We start from the raw sequence: 22438 nt of genomic DNA, 5'->3' as shown, positions 1-22438 counted from the left end.
CCCCATAATGTTGTGCTTAGCTCAAATGGATCAAGCAATAACTCAAGAATTTTGAGATAGTCACCAACATTGTCCAACTCTTATGTGACAACACTAGTACATTGAACATGACCAAGAATCTAGTGCATCATAAGAGAACCAAACACATTGATATGAGACATCACTTTTGAGGGACAATGTAGAGAAGGAAAATAATTGCATGAAATTTTGCAAAAATGAAAACCAAGTAGTAAACCTCTTCACAAAGACTCTAAATAGGGATCAATGCAAGAAAATAGGTTGAAGTTGGAGTTGATCAACTTGAATTGACTCACCCGAGTTGATGCTATCAACCCTCTCATTGGCTATGATTAGGGAACATGTACCTTGTTAGTAATGTGTCCTTTGGACTAAATTCAATCTTATACCTTTTGTACATATACACACATGGTGGAATAACTAAGGAAGAAAAGCTGATGGGATAGACTCAAGGCAAGTATCTTTTAAAAGAGTTCAAAAGAGGGATCAGGTCCTTCCTCAAAGGTTAGTATCAAACTTATTGTTGTTTAAAATGCCTTTGAGAACTGTTTAAAAATGCCATGTGTCTTTTCTCACCTCTCTAATTCGTTTTCACATATCTTACAATATCTCAACCATCTTCTTATTTTAATTCATCCTTAGAAAAAAGAACCCATATCTTTTCCAAACCTTAATTTTTGGCTTTTTATTCATGTTGTCTCTTTTCCTTAACTTTTTCCAAGACAACATTCATTCCTTCTAGGTCCCATTAGTTCCTAATTTGGTTGTCTTTGAGTCTCTCCTAGAGACATATCTCCAATCTCAACCTGGTCCCATTCTTACAGGTGTAATCGAATGTATGTTGGAGGGTGTCCCATCAAAAAGGGGAGAAATAGATCAAATATCCTAGCAGCTGAAAAGGAGTTGATAGTTCAGAGTTTGACTCAAATGAGTAAGAATTCTAATGCACAAGGTGATGACTGCAAAGGATGGTAAACATAATTTTGCCTATGATTATTTATTGAACAAGGTCTTTGCCTACTATAAAATAAATTTTAGAAAATGGATTGTAAGGATAGTGAAACAATCTTCTTATTGACCACTCTTATTGAATATGAGTGTGCTAAGGGAAGAATGGATAACAAAGAAAATTCTCATGTATCAAGACTTTGTTGAACAACAATATAGGCTGAAGGCAGATCTGGAGGAGATAATCGTTGCAATGACAAGGTGTGATGATGAAATTGTTAGATTGAAAGCAATCTTGCAGCAAGGCCTGAATCAGGGACCAGTTGTGATGAGACTTTTTAGAAAGAAAATGCTAATTTAAAGGCACAAGTTCATGCCTTAACTGCTGAAAAAAAGAGTCTCATTGTGAAGTGGAGGACCTGACCAAACAATTGTTATATGCTTATGCGACTGAAAATGAGTGCATGATGATGGTTCTCTATTTTCTTCTTCCTCATCCTCCCTCTTCTTAGTCCTTCTATTCTTGCTTTCTATCCTAAGTGTATTTCTTTGATGTCTCTATGGCTATAGCTGATCAGTTTTCTTATGCATTTTTGTTAATGCAATGTTTTTTGATGTTATTCTGATGAACTATGAATGAAAAATTTTCCTCATTGCCTACTATGCTTCTTTTCTTACTCTTACTAGTTCATTCATGTTGGTGTTGCCCAATGGACATGAATTTTCTAAGAGTGCATTTTATTTTACTTGGTTTACTGTTCTAACCTTTTTATGATGCCAAAAGGAGGAAGAAATATTAATGACAAGTAGCCAGTTCGGATCAATGGATCTAGTCCCGTATGATAGGGGAAAGATAATGTCGATAGGGAGAATGGTTTGTCATCATCAAAAAGGAGGAAAATATTGTATTTTGAGTTTTAATGATTCAACAAACTATCATACACCGAATGATGCAAAGATGAATATGGAAGACAAGAGGTACATACTGATAGGGGGAATATGCAAGAAGTGACAATAATCAAAAAGGGAGAACAAACTTGATATAGTTTGTAATCATCAAAAAGGAGGAAAATTTTATATTTGTATTTTGATGATTTAATAAATTATGGACATGGTAGAGGGACCTGGTCCCATGATTAGCGCTTGTCAAGGGCAAGAAAGTGGAGTACAGTTATAAAGCTGCAGAGGTTGATGGGCACTGCAGCAGATGTGCATATTCGCATTTTGTGTATCGACAAACCATGAAAATTGATAGACGAACCTGGTAGCATGAACACGGAATGTCAACGACATAATGGATACCAGCTGTAAAAGCTACCTCTGCATGCTATGCAGAGGACAGTAGACCTGCTATGCCAATCAGAATGCACGAGGTTGTTTTAGTCCATACGTTAATACCCATCCTTGGACAAGAAACAATCAAGTTTTTGCACATCAAGAATATACAAGCAAAAGCCATTATTCTCTCAAAGAAGAACAACTTCACCAAGGCAGCAAGGGACCTAATAGAGTCGTTCAAGAAATGTCTTTCTTTGTTTCTTTGTTGTAATGTTGTGTCTTATGTTCTAACATTGTAAGATCAGTTCCTATGCTATAAAGGAATCTTGATCATTTCATAATACACTCTTTATCATTGAGTTCATAGATAGAATTAGCTTTGAAGGGTATGTTTGAAGTCTACGTCAACTATAGGTAGTTGGTATAGTATGCAATAGAGTTATTGCTTAGTTTTTGAGTCATGGCTAGAGTTAGCTTGATCGGAGTGTTCAAAGTCTTTGTCAACAGAATTAGTTGGGATAGTGGGCAATAGAGGCATTGCTTAGGCTCAAAGTCTTGTAATAGAGGTACTGCAAGCCAAGGGGTGAAGAGGGTTAGTGTCTAGTTACAGTAGGTTGTAATAGACTACTTTGATCTTGCATCTTAGTGAAATTGGTTGTGAAATCCTGTGGGACAGGTTGTGGTTTTTCCTCCCTTGTGCAAAGAGGCTCTCCACGTAAACATTGTATGTCATTTTACCTTCTGCACCTAACTTGAACATTTTGTTAACTGATTGTGTCAAGGACCTGGTTCCCTGACTCGTGTGGTGGACGCATATATTTCATCAAGATCTTTTTTGTTTTATGCCTTGTGGCGTGTTCTTTTCAACACTAGTCCATCAAACCGTTGCTACATAATTTCTCACCGTTCTTAATTAGTCAAATTTAAAAGCTACGAGACATTAAATAAATTTTGGAAGAACATGCATGTTTCTTAATTTTTACATTTGTATATATAATTTGAGAAGAAAGTAATTAGACTAAGATGAATCAACATAACCTCCTTCAAATCCAAATATGTTGATTGTTTTGAGATTCAAAAAGAAAAAAAAAATGACCCCAGCAATATGCATGCAGTGGGAATCATTTGTGTCAGCTTGGTGGAAGATGCAGAGAGGTAAGTTTTAAAAGTCAGTTCATGGTGGTCCTTACTCCTTGATTATTAAATAGGATTGAAATGTCGTCAATGTAACATATACATAACTAAACCCCTTTTATTTAATTGATGTTACAAGACTTTAACACTACAACTTGTAGTCGGTAGACAAAACAGTGTAGTTGATTCTCTAGCAAAACAACTTTAAATTTCTCTATCAATATCATATTTTTTTTACCAAAATGTAACTTACTAGATTATTAGCCTACGGTACTTTTGCCTTTTTTTCGTTTTCAAAACAATTGGGCCATATTCTTGAATAGATATCCAAGATTCAACCTCCGACAAGAATAGCCATTATATAGGAGGAGAAAAAACTAAAGTCTCGTGGACCACCAGAATTGTTGGACTTAATGAACCATTATTTTGTATTATATAAATATATTCTTAATTACTTTGCAGGACAATAATGGCAGGTTGCTATTTATCATTATATGGTACGTAAAACATAACATGTTTTATGGTATGATGGGAATAAAAATCAAATTGGCCATTTGACCACTGTTATTTCAACTGAGGTGCATTTCACACCCGTTCTTCGTCCACTTGACCAGTTCGCTGGACGCCACTATTGTCTCAATTTTATTTATTTTTTAAATTATCTATATTGTTTGTTTCATAACCAACAGTAATTTATAATGAAGATCATCTAGTCATGTTTCTAAAATACAATAACCAAAATAAACAAAACAACAATAACAACATACCCAATGAAATTTCACTAGTGAGGTCTGAAGAAAAAAATAAACAAAACACTAAATAAAATAAAAAAATGTCCAACCCATGTGCCATCATTTCATGCATGCATGAAGGAAAGAAATGCAAAAATGACTAGAAAAAAAAAAGATTTCATAAATAAAATCCATAAAAGAAACAAAGTTTAATAGTGATCGATGATTGTAAAAACTATGCATATGGTTGTATATACATCTTTGATACATAGTTATATATCATAATATAGATGATTATACATTTTTTATACAATATCAATACATTACATATGCATACGACTATTATATATATATATATATATATATATACTAAAAAAAAAAGTAAATTTCTAAAAGCTAAGTTTGAGCTATAATCCTCATTTTCTCCAACCACAATCAAACACCACCATTTATCCTAAACAATCAAACAAGGAATGAGAGAAACTAAAAATAGAAAGAAAAGTTTTTTATACCTTGTTGGAAAAGGGAGGATCGCCGGAGTTGGGGTTGATGGAAGGACGGGCTAGCGAGGCTAGGGGCAGAAAGCCAGAAACAGTGGATCGCCGGAGGAGGGAGGAGGAGAGAAAGAAATCCGATTGTCCACGTAAAAAATCGATGAAAATGGTTGGTTAGTTCGTCTATTTTTAATTAAATGAGTTGTTCTGATCTTGATCAAAAATCGATGAACTAACCGGCCCTGCCCAATAGTTTTTGTTAATCAAAAATAAGAAAAAAAATTATTTTGCTTTTTTTAAAAAAAAAATAATAATTAATAGACCAACTCTGTCCGTTGGTTATTCAGAATTAATTTTCTATTTTATTTATTTTTGTATAAATCAACCTTGTCCATCAATTTATCCATTTCCACCTTGGTATAAATAGTTTAAGCAAAAATTGGCGATAAATAAATGATAGACTGAGTCAGTTATATACAAAAAAAAATAACTTTAAAAAGTTAAAAATAACGAAAAATCGATGAACATGGTTGATTTTTCCTTAATTACTTTAACCAACCATGTATAAAATTTGGAGCAGTTTTTCGTAGTGTCATATTTTATATTTTTAATGGACCCACTCGACACGACTAAAAATTTGAGTTGGTATTAACCCACTGCCTAAGAGCTGAATTAGCCAGCGGAGCTAAACGCATTATAGGGGAATGGAATCTTTCAAACACATGAGAGATAATGTACTATATATAGAATATTCTAACGTATCGACGACTTTAATTAATTAAAATATGTAATTTAACTGTTTAAAGTTGAATTAACTTGAATAATTAGGAAATTAATAGGTAAAGGACAACCATAGAAACACCAATTTGCTCTAATATACAATTCCTCAATGTGTGGAATGACAAGTCAAAACCCTAGATGGTTCAAAGAATAAGAGGAACACCAGTTTGTATTTTTAACTTTAAGCCTGATATTATTTTAGTTAAGCTGTTAGTCTTATATTACTTAATTGATTAATCAATAGTGCTTTGTCGCTAACCTCATCGAGAAACATAAGTGTGTCTTTTCTTTTGATCTGGCATGATTTATAAACGAATCTTTAAGCTATAATTGATTTATAGTTCCGACAACCTTGGATAACTTAAATACGCATTAAACTTATTAAATAAACAAACATGTTATTTTCTAATTGTCAACCCATACTTTGTTATCGAGTAATTTAATAACTATCGAGATTTAGCCAAATGTTCAAAGATGAAAAAAATAATTATGTTTACAAAATTAGTGTAGAATAGAATATACTTAGCCTGACCACCCCCAACAGCTCAACATAATTGGGGCCTGAAGCGAAATTTCATTTAAAGGCCTAAAATTAAAATAAACTTGATATGTATTTATTTTTAAAATTTATTTTTTTAGCTTTCTAGATGCAAATTAATATTTTTTCATACGGATTTTTTTTCTTTCAATTATTAGTTTTAGGTAAGATTTTATCAATTAAACGTTGAAAAACATCGTTTTACTGAGACAATCATTATATGAATTGTTAACATAATTTTATAAGTAATAAGTTGAGAAATTTTAGATAAAAATAAGAGTTATAACCATAGAATTTGATTCAAGAAGTAGTTAACTTGGTATACCTCTACTTTAACATGCTTGTTGTAATGCTTGAAAATCTAAAAAGAAATTAAAAAAGAGACTTTACAATTCACTGGTACTCAATACCTTTCGCCTATTGATTTTTATTTTTGACGGAGTATTACACTATCTTATTAAATATTTGAAGAAAAAGAGTACAAAAGGACAAAATGTAAGAAGGTAAAATAACATTTTCTTGATTTTTTTATTTGAAATGGGATTAAAGAGAATAAAATAACATAAATTTTAAAAAAAATATACTTTTTATCATAAATAATAATTGTTTTCTATGAAAATACTAAAACATAATTTACTCTTGGTAAAAATTTGAGGCTCCCAAAAATTGAGGCCTAAGACAAATGCCTTATTTCTTTAAGCATAGAGTCGACACTGAGCCTGACGAAAAAAAAAACAAATAAAAATGAGTATCGGATCTAATTTATCGATCAACCCCCAAAGATAGTTTATGAGATGATATTGTCCAATACACACCAAAACCGCACTCCACAACTGATGTGGGACAACCCCGCAGCCCCACCCCTCACCCCTCATATTAGATGATTTTCGAAGATGAATTATCGGCACCTTGAACTGTACTATCGAAACTGTGCCTCTGTCAATTAAAGTGTGAACAATATAATATGAGGACCTAATATCTATAAATTAAAAATTAACATAGAACTTACAAAATTTACTCAATCTCAAACACTAGCTAGCAGCTAGCTCATAATTGTGAGTTTACTTGGTTAAAATCAATGCAGTTCTATGATCAAGATTGTGGATTTTAGTTTTTTCCCACAAAACGTTGATGCACAAAATTACCTATAATTTCTTATGTATTGATTAATTAGACTCTTGTCGTTTTATGTACAAAGAGGTCAAAAATGTTGTCCAATCGTGAGCATCTATATATTGAAACTTAAGGTAGATTTAATTAATGTCGTTGGTGGTTCTTTAAAGTTAATATCAATTTTTATTTAAATACTTTAATTAAATTTTATTTATTTTAGACACTTTATGTTAAGCGTTGATGTGTTATTTTAACACTTTTTGCACAATCAACCAAAATATATAATATACGTGTTATACTCGTGAATTATGTATAAAGTAACGAAATCAAATGACGACATTTGTCATTTGTACCCAAAATAATTATTAACTAATGAATTTCAACTAAACTTAAAAAATGGCCAATGAATCCATAACACGTGGAATTTTTGCCAAACTAATTTTTAAAAAAGAGATTTGACCAATTAATTAAAAGAAATTGTAGAACCCCCCTCCCCTCCCCCCTCGCCTGCTGATTGTCTTCTCCGTGATACCCATTTTGCAGAAAAATCTCAAACAATTCCGACAGTTGCTCTTATTCTTCTTTTTTCCTTTTTTTAAAAAAAATTCTTTACCTAAAAATTATTTGTGAATTAAATATATTTTTTAATTACCATTTTTTTTATTTTTTTTAGATCTTGAAATATCATTATCACCTTCTTAACTAGAAAAAATGGAGATCCACCACTGCCGTCACCACTCTCTTTCTCTCCCCCTCCCTCTATTCTACCAAATCAGATTTTATGTAAAATTATTATCAAATCTTTTCAATATTTAAATCTTAAAATGGGTCTATTCCTAAATTTCTAAAACATTTTTTTATTATTTTCCATCATGTTGTTATAACTACGTTCATTCACCGTGGTTGAAGTTTAAGCTTTTGGAGAAATGGTTGCCGAAAAATGAGGAAGAAGAAAAAAAAAATAATTAAAAATTAGGAAAAATAAGTCTTTTACTCGCGGTCAGCGAGTGGATGACACTCACTATGTCATGTAAGCAAAAAGTGTCAAAATGACACAACAGAACTTGACATAAAATGTCTAAAATAAATAAAATCTAATTAAAATATCTAAATAAAAATTAGTGCCAAATTTAAGGAGTCACTGATGAATTTACTCCTTAATTAATCATTTATTTGACTTCAAATGTTACCCTACAAGATAGAAGAATTTGTCTAATGTTAGGTAATGCAACTAGGAAAATCCAGTATAAGGAGACATGCATTAATTTGAGAAAATTGTTATGATGAATAAGAAATTTTCCCAAGACCTTTGACTGAATTCAACCAAAAAAAGAGGAAAACAACAAGAAAAGTTTCATAGTGCTACTCCATTAAAGGACAATGTTTGTTAAAGTTGTCAAGAAGTTCAAATCCTCTATTTCTATTTCTCAGAAAGTGAGTCAAAGGAAGCATAATTCAAAATTTTAATACTCACAAAGAAACAAATAAATATTAGTTATGTCATTTCATGTAATGCCATGGAGTCGTCATATTTCATAGGTTTGATGCATGACGGGCCTTTCAAATTTGTCACAATATTTCATTTAGATACACCAAACTAAGTTATGTTTCAAATAATATCTTAATTTCTTATAAAGTGTTTCAATTAACATTTTCTATTCAAATTTTGAAATTTTCTTTGTTTGTATTCTTATTCGCTAGTTAAGTTAACCAAATAGAATATGTTATCTTCTTTAATTATACCATTTGCCCCAATAAACCATGAAAGTCATGCATTTTCTACTTAAGGTTGATGCATTTAATTAAAGTTGATGTCATATTTTATGTGGTTAATTTAATCACCTAACAGATGAATAAAAACACACACACATTCTTTTCGAAATTTAAATTGAAAGTATCTAATATTTAACCATTTTATTACATAACTTAATTTGAATGTCTAAATCAAGTTTGTGAAATTAGCTATATATTAAGCCTATTTTAATTTACTTACTATCTTTGGAAGAGCTTCGAGGAATTTTCTCGGAGAAAATCATAAAGATCCTTTCGCTATTGCACGTATCACCCATCATCAGCTACAACCAGCCACCTAAAGTTGCATTAAATTTTCACTTTGATGTCGTGTATGTTTCAGATTCTCAAAAAATATACTAATCTGTAAAATTAAAGAGCTATTATATAAAAAAAATCTTTTTAAAATAAACTAAAAAAATAAGATAAAATAAATTGAAATGAAGAGAGTAATTTCATTCAAAATTAATGTTTTTGGTTATAAAATTTTCAAATCCACTTCAGAGTTGAATTTCAAATTTAGAAAAGTGCTACATACCTATTTTCAAGTTCTTAGTAAATTTTAAGTGAAATATTGTCTCCTAATCTTTATAAAGATATAACAAAATGCTATTTCATCTTCGATTATAATTTCATAAAGTCTAAATAAAATAAAATGAAAAATAGGCCACGACCAAACGCCTAAATAATGTACACTCTAGTAGGATTAGTAGCTATTGATTGAATCTAGGACAAAGGCAACAAGGGGACCCCACCATTACTGTGCCGACGCGGTCGGCATTTTCAGATGTCACAATAATATTCTACAACCACGTGGTGGCTTCACATCTATCTGTATGAAATATATATATATATATATATATATATATATATACGATATTTATTTAACATCATTTGTATTTATTTCACACATAATATACTTTTTATTTAAGCTGTGAAGTAGAGTATTTTCACATGAATCTGAGCCCTCTACGATAGATCTGGACTAGATAAAAGTTACCGATCTTTAAAACAATATTTTAAAATCAGTAGATATATGATACTATCACGCCTATTACTTTTTATTCATTTAATTGTATTCGAGTGTGAAGTAACTTGGACATGTGGTATCAACAAAAATATTAAAAGAAGTCTATTTGAAAGGATACGTCCGTCTCAAAAAGCTGATCGGTGCGGTCAACCTCAGAGAGCCTCCGAAGAGACTGAGTGAGATCGTAATCAGGAAGAGGATGAAAGCTAGTGATCCAACGATATGAGGTACTCATGTTCCAATGACGTGGCAAGAAAGGACAAAAAAGATAAATATGCAGATATGATTGTACAATATTCTGATCGATAATAAAGAAATATATATATATATATATATATATATTAGTTGACACCACTATAACATTTCTGTGTGGATAACAATTATTGATCATAGTACTTTACAAACCGTCATTGTTGGGGCTCTACAACTTCATATGATTTTCTTTCGCTTGCTTTATCATCGGAGCTCTAATAACTGAATCTAACAAATTAAATTAAGACGCATGTTCTTGAATCACACAAATTCAACTGCACCCATATTCTCAATAACCAATTTGGCGTCCATGGGATCAAGATAGCTTTGTGTTTGGTTTAACTCATTCCTAATACTAATCATCAGGAAAGATCTAGTGAACCAAAGATATGAAGGTATTCGTGTCTCAATGACGTGGCAACAAAAGATGAAAAAGATGAATATGCCAGATATAATTGTACAAAACTCTAGCCACAATATAAGAATATTAGTTGATATCACTATCGATATTTCCACATGGATAACAATATCCGTTGTATTACTTTTAGGGCTTGAGTGAAGTTTTTCTATTGGTTAATGTATTACTTTTAAAACGTAATAATGGTACTCTCTTCATTTGAAAATTAATGTTATGAGTGATCAATTTATTAAAATAATAATTATTGCCCTCAAATAATTTAAATGAGAAAATAGTAAACATGGAGACAAAATTCTTCTTCTTCTAGCTAGTTAGAATGCCATAAAAAAATAATATTGTTCGGCAATTATCTACTTTGACACAATTACAAAATAAAAAATTTCATAATAATTCAAGGTTATAATTGGAAAAAGACTTTTGTAAAGTTTTAATCCAAACACAAAATTGGGTGAAAAACAAGGAACCAAAGACTTAATAAAAAAATAAATCCTGCATTACTAGCTAATCCCTGCATTACTAATCTTTGTGTTATTAATCTTTGTACCGAACAATACCTTATATTCTTTTGCTCCAAATTTTCATTTTTCAGGAAGTCTTTTGTCTTGTAGCATTTATTTACTATATCATTCTCGGATCTAAATTTCAGAACACTCAAACAATACCGGACTCTAATGATCTTTGGACTCAAGTGATTCGAACTAAGTAACAACTTAATCAAAGTATACTGAATTGGCAGTCTAAGCAGATCAAAGGCATCCTATTTCTGAAAAAAATGTATATTGTCAAGTAATTTCTTATGGAGTAAAAAAATTATATATAAAAATTACCAAAATTTGAATCGATAATCTTAAATATCAATAAGTTCAACAATAAAAAATTTCATAGGTCAAACCCACAAATTTATGTGTTGAATTCGGCTCTATCTAATCCATTGATTGGTTAAAAGCAATGACATTATTTCCACAGTACCTATTTGAAAGTGATGGGCAATTTTTAAGTATTGGCAAACAATATATACTTGGAAAACCAAGTTTGACTATAGAATATATTTTACAGACGTCTCTCTACCATTTGACACAGTACAAAATGTCTCAAAACATTGGGGGTGAAAGCTCTTCAACCAATGAAGGAGGAGTTGGTAGCAGCAGGGAACAAGATCGTTTGTTGCCTATAGCTAACGTTGGTCGCATAATGAAAAATATTCTTCCACCAAATGCTAAAATATCAAAAGAAGCAAAAGAAACAATGCAAGAATGTGTGTCTGAGTTCATTGGATTTGTGACGGGTGAAGCATCGGACAAGTGTCGAAAAGAGCGTCGGAAGACGGTGAACGGCGACGACGTCTGTTGGGCTTTGAGAACATTAGGGTTTGATGATTATAACGGTGCGCTGAAGAGATACTTGCATAGATATAGAGAGAGTGAAGGTGAAAAAGTAAATCAAGAAAGAGTTAGTGATGAACAACAAGCAGGAGGATCTCAACCAAGAAACTATCTTGATTAATTAGGGTTTTTAATTATAATTTTCTTCTTGATTTTATAATTATTTCTTTCCTAATCTTTGCTAATGGAAACATATACAATAAACACATCCATGATTTTCAAAGTCAAGTTTGATTCTCTTTTTTTTCTTCTTTCTAACAATTAAGTTTGATTTCTCTATAGGATCAATTAAAGTTGTACTTTTCTTTTGGGTGTAGATCTTCACTTGATATTATCTGAATATCAACACCTACTGTACTATGAACTACAACAAATGGTTTTCTAGCTCTTTACAATTATTATTTTTAGTTTTATGTTTTTTTTTTCTTATCAGAGATCTTCGTTTCTAGATATAAGAGATCTGAAAAGTCTATTTTCTTCTATTCAAATGGTAAGAGCACAAGAGATCTCATCTCCTCCTGAAGCAGACCAGGTTAGTAGATATCATAGTACTTATAGATTAAACTATGTATTTGATTTGAAGGCACATATTTTCTAAAAAATAATAATTAGTTTTTTTCTGGTAATCAAACATCCAAAAATATTTTATATTAAAAGGAGAAATTAAATGACTTTCTTCCCTTATATTCTCTCCAATAATCTGTTAAATGTGTTCTAAGTTTTAGAAAGTGTTTGATAGCGAAAATATTTTTCTTTCATACCAAACACACCTTATTTCGTCTCAAATCAATTCTTTTAATTTCCATGAAAATTTGCTACTTTATGTCATCGATCTTCATAGGTTTCGTACTCCGTTAACTAATCAATTCGACTAAATCAACAACATCATTTGGGTATATGCCATTGCAAGTGTTGATGAGAACTAATTTGGTCCTTAATTTAAGCTAGCTTTCCCTTTCTTCCTTATTGTGTTTGGTTTGAAGTAGGAATTAGGAAAGGGAAAGAATATAAGAGCAAAAATTATACCCAATGTTTCGATATATTCACATTTCCTTTCGTTTCAATCCTAATTCATCAACATGTTATTTTCAACATTATATTGAGTCCTCATATATAGAGATATAATTCAACCACATCAATTATTCATCAGGAACTTGAAAGGTCATTATCCAAAATTACGTGAAGGAGTAGTTAAGTATGATCCTCCAAAACTGATATATATATTTGAAGAAATGGGAACTTGGCTAATATTAGACTTAGATACTGATATATGAGATATAAAGTTTATTTAAATTAACTATGGACCCCTTGTTAGTGAGACATATATAGGTTGGAGAATTAATATATATCGACATTTATGATCATGTCCTTTGAATGGATCCAAAGAAAAGAAGTTGGATATATATTAACATCATTCATGTGGATCATAGGGTTATTAGGGTTTCCCTAATTTTATATATACTATATAGCCTATAGGTACTTTAATTAATTTGGTCATGACCATTATACTGTTCAACATTTTAATTGGAGAATGGAATCAATTCCCAAGGGATTTACTCAGGGTAAATATGATGTTGATTGGAACATGAAGGAGACAAGGAGGTGGCAGAGACGAGCAAGTCTAGGAATGAAAAACCAATGACAGGAAAGTTAGGAAGATAATGTTTCATTTAATACAATTGATTTTGTAGGACGAGAAAGCTGGTCATTATCCTATATCCAACTATGAAGTTGCTAGCTAGCTAGCCAGCCTATTATTCACTATTTGAACTTTACACGTTTTAAATGTCATTGAAGTGTAAGCGTTGGAGAAGATTTCACATTTTTTGCGCTTTTGCAATTTAAATAGAAAAAAATAATCTTTTTTCTCTAAGATACTAAGTTCGACACAGAGCTACTCTCTTCTCTGTCATCCCCAAGGAACCCGTTGTGGCCTAATCCACCACCATGCCACCGCCTTTGTCGGCCGCCACTCAATCAGTCCCGGTGGTAAACAATCCCCCTTTCCTTTCATCCAACCGATTCCCACCATTACCCATCTCAAACACTTTTGATATATTGACATATCCCAAAGCCCTACTGGATAATAAAGAAGACCTACAACCTCGATAACCAGTGTTGGATAATCGCAATCTATTGGATTTGAAAAATGTTAACACACCATCGTACCTACACAAGAAAATATTGCTCCTATCCCTCTAAGACTGATTAAATTTGTCGATGGTGTCCCAACGGTTAAATGGATAGAAGCAGAAGTCAATCGTATAAATGTATATAATCGAAAAACTTACAATATTTCTCTAATCTTCTACTTATTTTTTTTGTGTATTTCGTGTACACAATTGGAGTATTGGTTTCCATTTGGAACTCATTTTGGCCCAAAAACATGCTCAGGCCAATAGCTATTAGGATCGTCACATTGCTCAAAGTCTCATTAAATAGGAGTTCAATATTCCTAAGCCTTTAATTCCTTTTACTGATTTGATTATATTTTTCTCAATACATTAACTGATTTATGTTTGCATATATCTAAAGTTTAGAACGGTAATTTGATTCCTTGCCTTTTATTTGGAACTATTTATGTGAGGTAACATTATTTATTAATGACTCAATAGCTTGGTACAGATCCTTGGAAGAGTTTTCCTGATTAAGGATGAAGATGTCACGATCCAAGCCTAGGGCCTAGACGTGACACGGTGAGTGAGGAACCCAAAGATACCTCACCCAAGCCTCTTAGTAGTCATTTAGCCTTTCATAGGTAATGACGATAGATAAATAATGGAAAGAAAGGGGAAAGAGGGACTAAGAGGAACATCATAATAAGAAGTGTAATAGTCAAACTTCAACTTACATATGTCCAACAATACCTCTAGCTTTTAGACTTGCCGGGGCCTAAGACAAGTCCTTAGCTATCACGATCCGAACTAGGGCCAAGCCGCGACACGATGATCGGTATGCGAGAGACTCCAACCATAAGTCATCTTAGCATACATCCATACATAAGATAAAGAAACATAGCAAATAAGCAGAAGAAATCAACTCAAGGGAATGGGACTAAAGGAAATGAACTCCATAGATATCCAACCAGACTACATCATAAGTCGTCTATACATGCCTCTAGTCTATTCTTTGATGGGGGCTTAGGACAAACTCCTAGTTCACCCAAACAATAAGAAGAAGTCAAAAATAATAGCAATATGTAAAAAGTCATTGTCCTTGACAAGATGAGGACTCGCCAAATCTTGATATCTAACCAACTCTAGCCACGAATAGAATGGTCGTGAGTGTCGTTGTCCCTACATTATGAGATAATATAGGCAAAATATGCGTTAGTACGTTTGAATGTACTAAGTATGTGAGGTATGCATAAACAAGTAAAGAAACGTAAATAATATACCATAAGATGCATGACCAATCATAATGAACATGAATAAGACTTAAAAGCATTTGAAAACATATGAAACTCATGGTCAATGCATATCATAAACTTCATCATAGAACTCATAGCTTAACTTTATTTTGTGTGGGATAAGACCTTTAACCAACATCTTAAGACCATGCGAGCTATAACATGGAATCCGATAATCTCCACATCGAGAAAGGGGAGGCTACCTTGACAAGGTATACTCTATCATGGTACTCATCTCAACTCAACTCAATTGTGCTATATGTGGATCCACTAGCTAGGCCATGAAGGCAATCCCACGTGGGTAACGTAGTTTGGGACTTTAGGTTGCTACTTAGATTTCCTGGGGTAGCTAATTGTGTTACCAAACCAAACCCCACCTAAAGTTCTCTCGGTGCTTAGTCAATATCTCAACAAAAACTCATTAAAACATGATCATAACATAGTAGGGAAAGATAGTAACTTCTTATTAATCCATCTTTAAAAACATATAAGGACTAGCTCATTAACTTTAGTGATTCGTAAGATTAATTCATAACTTCGGTGAGAATTGTCCTTATCACCATTTTTAATATGATTGTGTGAGAATTGTACTTATCACACCATAATAACTTCTTTGATCTTAACTTTGTTCATCATCATAACTTTCATCATTAAAATCATAATCTCAACTTTAAATCATAGAAACTTTCATTGAAAATCATTAAACTCATGATCATCTCATAAAATCATCCTTAACTTTCATAATCATAACTTGAAAGTACCTTTATGCAAGGGCATTCATAATTCAACTTAAAATCATGCAATTCATACGAGAACATGCTTATAATGATCATTGATAATATCTAAAAAAGAAATTAAATTAGCCCAATGCAATTCATCAAAACTAGGATTCATAATCAATTAAAATTAAAGGAAAGCTTGGGAAAACATTGGGACTCTATGGGTGAAAGAAACCCTTGGATCAATCCCCATATACCTTGACTGAATGCACTTAGAATTGAGAAGAAATCTTTGAAAAATTATGAAACCCTAGCTTTTAGCTCAAAGAAGAAACCTTGAAAGACTGTGTTCTTGCCTTCGTGAAATCTTAGAAGAATGACTTGAATAAGAGGGAAATTTGAAGAACTGAATATATATAAACTTTGAACTTGGCCATAAAAGTGTCTAGGTTCATTAAATCGAACTTTGGAAATGACACAAATTCCCTTCATTAAATTCGAAGTTTGACCCTATGGATATCTTTCTACGAGTCGTCGAAGGACTGACGAGTCGTCTAAGTGACTCATCCTGCAGACTTTAGAAAAGACCTGAAAATCATGTCTCTGAAGTTTGCAAATGGGTCATTTCTACGACCCGTCAACTTGTCTACGGGTCGTAGACTTGGTCCGTTCTGCAGGTCCCAAAACCTGCAACTTTGGGAGCCTCTGATCTTTAGTTACGAATTGTTCCTAATACCCCATAACAACTTCTATGGACCATCTTGTCAAGTCGTAGACCTGACCTTGAGGGACTTCTGAAACTTACCTTCTAAAGTCTATCTATGAGTTGTTTCTATAGGTCGTCTAGGAGTTTACAGATCGTCAACTCGAGTTGTAGGACCTTCCTCTAAGGGTGTCTATGATCAACTACCAAGACTTCTTCTACAACTTGTTTCTACAAGTCGTAGAAACTTCTACGACTCGTAGAGATGATCGTAAACTTGGGTCCAGTCATCATTTTGAAGATTTCTCTTTGGTTTTCAACTTTTTGACTTCTGAGGTCTTACACTAGCTCACCCTCAACCAAACTAGAATGAAATGCTATAATAAATGTCTAAAGATCTCAACACATCATAAGTTAGAATGATAAAGGAGTATTATTCACGAAATATGGGAACTCATCAAAAGTAACCTTCAAGCAAAATCTCAACTAGCCACGTGAAGGAGAACGAGAAGGTACGCCGGTCCCTACATGGTGATAACGTATAGGGAAAAGTATGCATTAGTAATTTTAATGTACTACGTATGTATGCATGCAAAATGATAGAAACATTAAGATATTTATAGAAAAAATACATAAGCGAGTGCATGCATGAGAAATCAAGTAAATAGCGTTTGAAAAATTTATTTGTGGGGAGATGACTATAACTGACATTAAGAACATGTGAGCTATAACATGAAATCCAACGTAACCCCCGACTTTGGAAGGGAAAACTACTTGCCAAGGTAGAACTCCGTCAACATTCATTTCTTTATCATTTACTGACCATTTGTGGATCCATTAGCCTAGCCTACAAGGGCTCCTATGTTGGCACATAGTTAATGAAACAAGAGGTTGCTACTAGAATTCTCTTATTGAACCCCACCTCAAGCCTCATTCGGTGGTAAGTCAAACTCACGGAATAGTATATCATAATAACATAAACATACATATAGTTTGAGACTTCGAATCATGATTCGATAGAATAGATCCTTAAAACCTTTAGTGATTCAAGTGTGCAAGAAATGTCCTTCCGCATAAAGAATCCATTAATTTGGGTGAGAAGGCCTCACACCAACATTCATTCTTTCATTCTTTAATTCTTTCATTCAAAGACTTCCATAATCATAATCATTAGCTTTCATAAATATTTAATTGGAGTCGATAACTTTAAAAATCATATTTTCATGAAAAATAGAGTGAAATTAGGTGGGTTCATGCCAACTCAACTTTCCAACATGTACGTATTTAAAATCATGCAGAAATACCATGTAATTCATCAATTCAAGATCAAGCTTTCAACAACCACCATGAATCTCAAGAACCTTTAGGAACTAAGTAGATAAATACTTGCAATCAATCAATCCATGCATTTGAAGTCACATTACATCAAAATAGACCAATAATCAATCGTTAAATCATGATTCATGCATTAAGTAGAACGTAGATTAAATCCTAAGAAATTCTTACTTGAAATCAAAGACTTAATTTAAAAAAGGAATTTGGGCTCCATGGGTGGAAGAACCCATGGATAAAGAACCACATACCTTGGTGAAGTTAACTTGAGATTGAAAGGAGAACTTGTTCTTGAGGGACCCCAGAAATTAGCTTGTGATGAAGAAGACCTTTAAGAGGAACTTTTGGGAGAGGAGGATAGAGTAAAATTAGGAATAAGGGGTTTGGGAAAACTTGGGGTTATTAGATAGGGAGAATTTGGTCCCAAAATAACCAAAATTCATTGATAAAATATGTGAAAAGACTAAAATACCCTTCTTTAAAATCTGGCCGGAGGACACTACGAGCAGCTTTTTACAAGTCATAAATGGGTCGACGAGTCGTAGAAATGAATCATCCTGCAAAGTGAAAATCCCTGGGCCTCTGAATTTCCCTACAACTCGTCTCTACGAGTCGTAGACTCTTCTACAATTCGTAGAAAGGACTCATCCTGCAGGTTTGAGAAATCCTTGAGGAGTTAGTCTTTGAACTTCCTCTACGACTCATTATGAGCCGTCATTGTGTCTATGGGTCGTAAGACCCATTCGTCCTGTAGGGTATGAAAAATCTGTAAATTTAAGTCTCTGAAGTTTCTCTACGAGTCACTTCTACGACTCGTAATACCTTCTATGAGTCGTAACTTGGCTTGTAGACTCACTTCCTCCCTTAGTCAAATTTCCAACCTCAACATTACTTCTACGAGTAAGTCATACGACTCGTAGAAGCACCTACAACTCGTAGGTTGAGTCGTAGAAGCTCATATTGTCCATTTTCTCGAAATCCTTCCTTTGCTCCAAATATTTGACTTACGGGGTCTTACAGAAGAAGTATTAACTTTTTTTTTAGAATAAGTCAATGTTTTCAATTTACTTGTCAATACCCCACTTAGGCATTTAAGTTGAGAAAAGAGGGAACAATAGAATTTATAGCTTAAAATGCCCAAATATGTTTGAAACTAGCTAAGTTTAAGACCAAAATAATTAGGAAGGATTACACAAATCTCATAATGTAAAGAGCTAATTATATTCTATTCCTACTCTTTCCAAATTATAAAAATCTCTTAAATTTGGTGGAATCCGGATACATTCCAAAACGTCTTAATACATCACGTAAAGTGATGTATCGTGATGTATCCGATCGAGACATCGCGTAAAGTAATATATTCGACCGATACATCGCATAAAGTGATGTATCCGACATCTCGATACATCACGTAAAGTGATGTATTGATCGATACATCACGTAAAGTGTTGATCCGATCGATACATCACATAAAGTGATGTATCCGACGTCCCGATACATCACTTAAAATGATGTATCCGATCGATACATCTCATAAAGTGATGTATTTGAGAATATGAGACAGTAGAGATTTTTATAATTTTTTTAAATAATAGTGAATTTTAAAAAATATGGTAAAATAAGTTGTGTATTTAGGTAATTTTTTCAAATAATTACCTTCAAAAATAGACTTTTAAACAAGAATGGACTTTGGCCCAATGTTTTACATTTCCTATAAAATTAAGGGAAAAGAACACTTATACCCCAAAAGGGAAAGTATTTACCCTTAAATGCTTCATTACTTTCATACCCCATTTTTACTTTAAAATGACATAAGTTTATTTTAAAATTTGGGTGCAGATGTCAGTTCCACCCTATATGATATCAATAGGTTATAAATATACCGACGGAGTATCATACTAGAGAATTTAGCTCAGTAGTATATGATACCAATATGGTATCAATATACCGATAGAGTACCACAAAAAATGTATTTTTTACTAATTTAGGGTTTAATAAATAAGATTGTGACTTTAATATTTTTCTCTTAATTGTTTCATTTTTATTTCTTAAAAAAAGAATTCAATCCTATATGATACTGATGGGTATCAATATACCGACGGAATATCATAGAAATTAAGCTCAATCATATATGATACCGATATGGGATCAATATACCGATGGAGTATCATAGAGGATTAATTCATGATCATAGCAGTGATGCAGATATCATAATGATGTCATGCGCGAAATAAGAAAGAAGAAAGTGAGGTAAGAGGGTAAATAGTTTTGGTCATGGGTCCATTAAGGGTAAGTAGTTTGGGTTGGGTCCAATTTGGGTAAATAGTTTCACGATTTGGTCTATTTTGTGTAGTTTTCCTAAAATTAATAGGGAAAATTAATTATTTTTTTCTAAACTTTCCTAATTTTTTTTTCTAATACTAAACTTAAGTACAATTTTCATATAGGCTCTGAGAGATGCTTAGCAATTTCCCCTCGAATAACTAAGATCATTATCTAGAATCTCACGTATTTTCGCAAATCAAACAGAGTCTATAGTTACATTTAAAAATAATAATTTTTCTAACCTTTTTCTCAAAAATTAGTGGCTACTCCAAACAATTTTTTTTTTCAAAATCAGAAGCACATCAATTTTATGTTCTGAATTGTTTCGACTAGTTCGAAATAGTGGTGCGACAAGAGTTGCTTCAAAACCTCTGTCTTAACATGTTAATGGATAATGGAAATATCAACATGACTAAATGAGTTGGATTATTAACTTTACAAAAGCTATTTGCTTGGACTAAATTATGTACACAGTGACTATGCTTTGATGGGTATATACAAATTTATATTTTCTTTCAATTTAAGATTTACCTATTGATATTTGATTGAATCGTGATTTTGTAGACTAAATGTTTTGTGTTGTTTTTTAAATTATTATCATTGAAGGAAGTTTTGTCTAATTGATTAACGGTGACCATTTTAATTGGTAATAATTTAGATCATTCGTTTCATAGCGGGTTCAGCATAGCTACAACACTTATATTTGCTTTATGCCTTTGTTATCCCTATTTCAATCTCAGTTTATCTTTGATTATTTAATTGAATTGAATTTGTGGATCTAATTTCTAGTTCTTATGTGAAAGATAGCATTTGTTGGTAACAAAATGAACAGTCGTAACTAATATGAAGGATCACATTCCTTCAAACAAATATGATAGTTTTATTTAATATTTGTATACATATCGTATTTAATTAAATTAAAAAGAAATGTATGCAATTTAACTTTAAAATTTTGAAGTTCTTAAATTTAATATATATTGTAGATATATATTTAAAAAATATTAAAAAAAATACTAAATTAGGCTTTCTTTTTTCATACAAAAGAATAAGACTCTCCCATTGAGATTTATATTCCACTTTTAGATGGAAAAAGTAGAAGCTCACGATTGCATATCTCAAATTGAAAATTTGAAAGTTCCTATTCCACGAGATGTCCAATAATTATAAGAATTAAACCTGTGTTCTTACCGAAAATTATTTATAAACTACAATTATTTTGAGATGGCTCTCAACAATGCATAAAATAGAATCTTCAATTTTTTTGAAATAAGACTTACAAATTTAGAAACTACATAAAAAGTACTATAAGTCACAATAGTAAACAATTCAAAATATTTAGAAAGTATTTGAAAAAATTATATCAAAAAAATATTTTGTCTGTTGAAATAGGAACTAAGACAAATAAATTGAAACACAATGGAATAAGATCTTTCCATTCACAACTTAGTGTGACTGATTAAAGTCGTAATGTAGTGGCTTTGGAGTTTTATTAGCCAAATTTATTGTAAGGTCTATCGAAGATGCATGTACATCAAATTGTGCTGCAAATTTCCTCATTTTAGCATTAATGAAATGATTTATAGTTACACAAATATCTCTGACTTATTTTAGACCCTAAGTTTTAAAAATCTTTTTTTCTTAAACTTCGTGCCAAATCAAACTGACTGATATAAATTGGAATAGAGAAAGTATTAGGTGGGAACCCAAAACAAAAATCCGCAGATGGTTCAGCGGCCAAGAAGGCTTCTTCCCTCGATCTAGGATCAACACCCTACGGGCACTTTTTTTAAAAAAGAATGATCACAAATACACTCATCACTTCTTAAGCGATCGTTGGGAACCCATAAGCTTCAAATCATGTATCTGCCTTTGATTGAAATTATGAACATTTACTACCATGGGTGGATTTAAATCTTTACGGGTTAAAGCCAAAACGGTCCGCGCTACAACCACCATATTGCCATTTGTGCAAGGGACCAATATTGTCATTTTCTTGATTTGGCCAAAAAGGCTATAAATATAAATCTTCTAAGTTGACTTTTA

General features: G+C 32.2%; 1 protein-coding gene across 1 annotated transcript; it reads left to right on the top strand.

The window, feature by feature from the left end:
• Nucleotides 1–11561: 11561 nt before the first annotated feature.
• Nucleotides 11562–12294, top strand: LOC129884961 (nuclear transcription factor Y subunit B-5-like). Its single transcript, XM_055959219.1, has one exon. The coding sequence runs from the start codon at nt 11612–11614 to the stop codon at nt 12026–12028; it is 417 nt and encodes a 138-aa protein (XP_055815194.1). The 5' UTR covers nt 11562–11611; the 3' UTR covers nt 12029–12294.
• Nucleotides 12295–22438: the final 10144 nt, after the last annotated feature.

Source organism: Solanum dulcamara, chromosome 4, assembly GCF_947179165.1.
Source record: "Solanum dulcamara chromosome 4, daSolDulc1.2, whole genome shotgun sequence".
Classification (NCBI taxonomy): Eukaryota; Viridiplantae; Streptophyta; class Magnoliopsida; order Solanales; family Solanaceae; genus Solanum; species Solanum dulcamara.
This window is presented reverse-complemented; position numbering and strand designations above follow the sequence as displayed.

Coding starts and splice junctions, on each gene's coding strand:
- LOC129884961 (XM_055959219.1), top strand. CDS start 11,612: ATGTCTCAAAACATTGGGGGTGAAAGCTCTTCAACCAATGAAGGAGGA.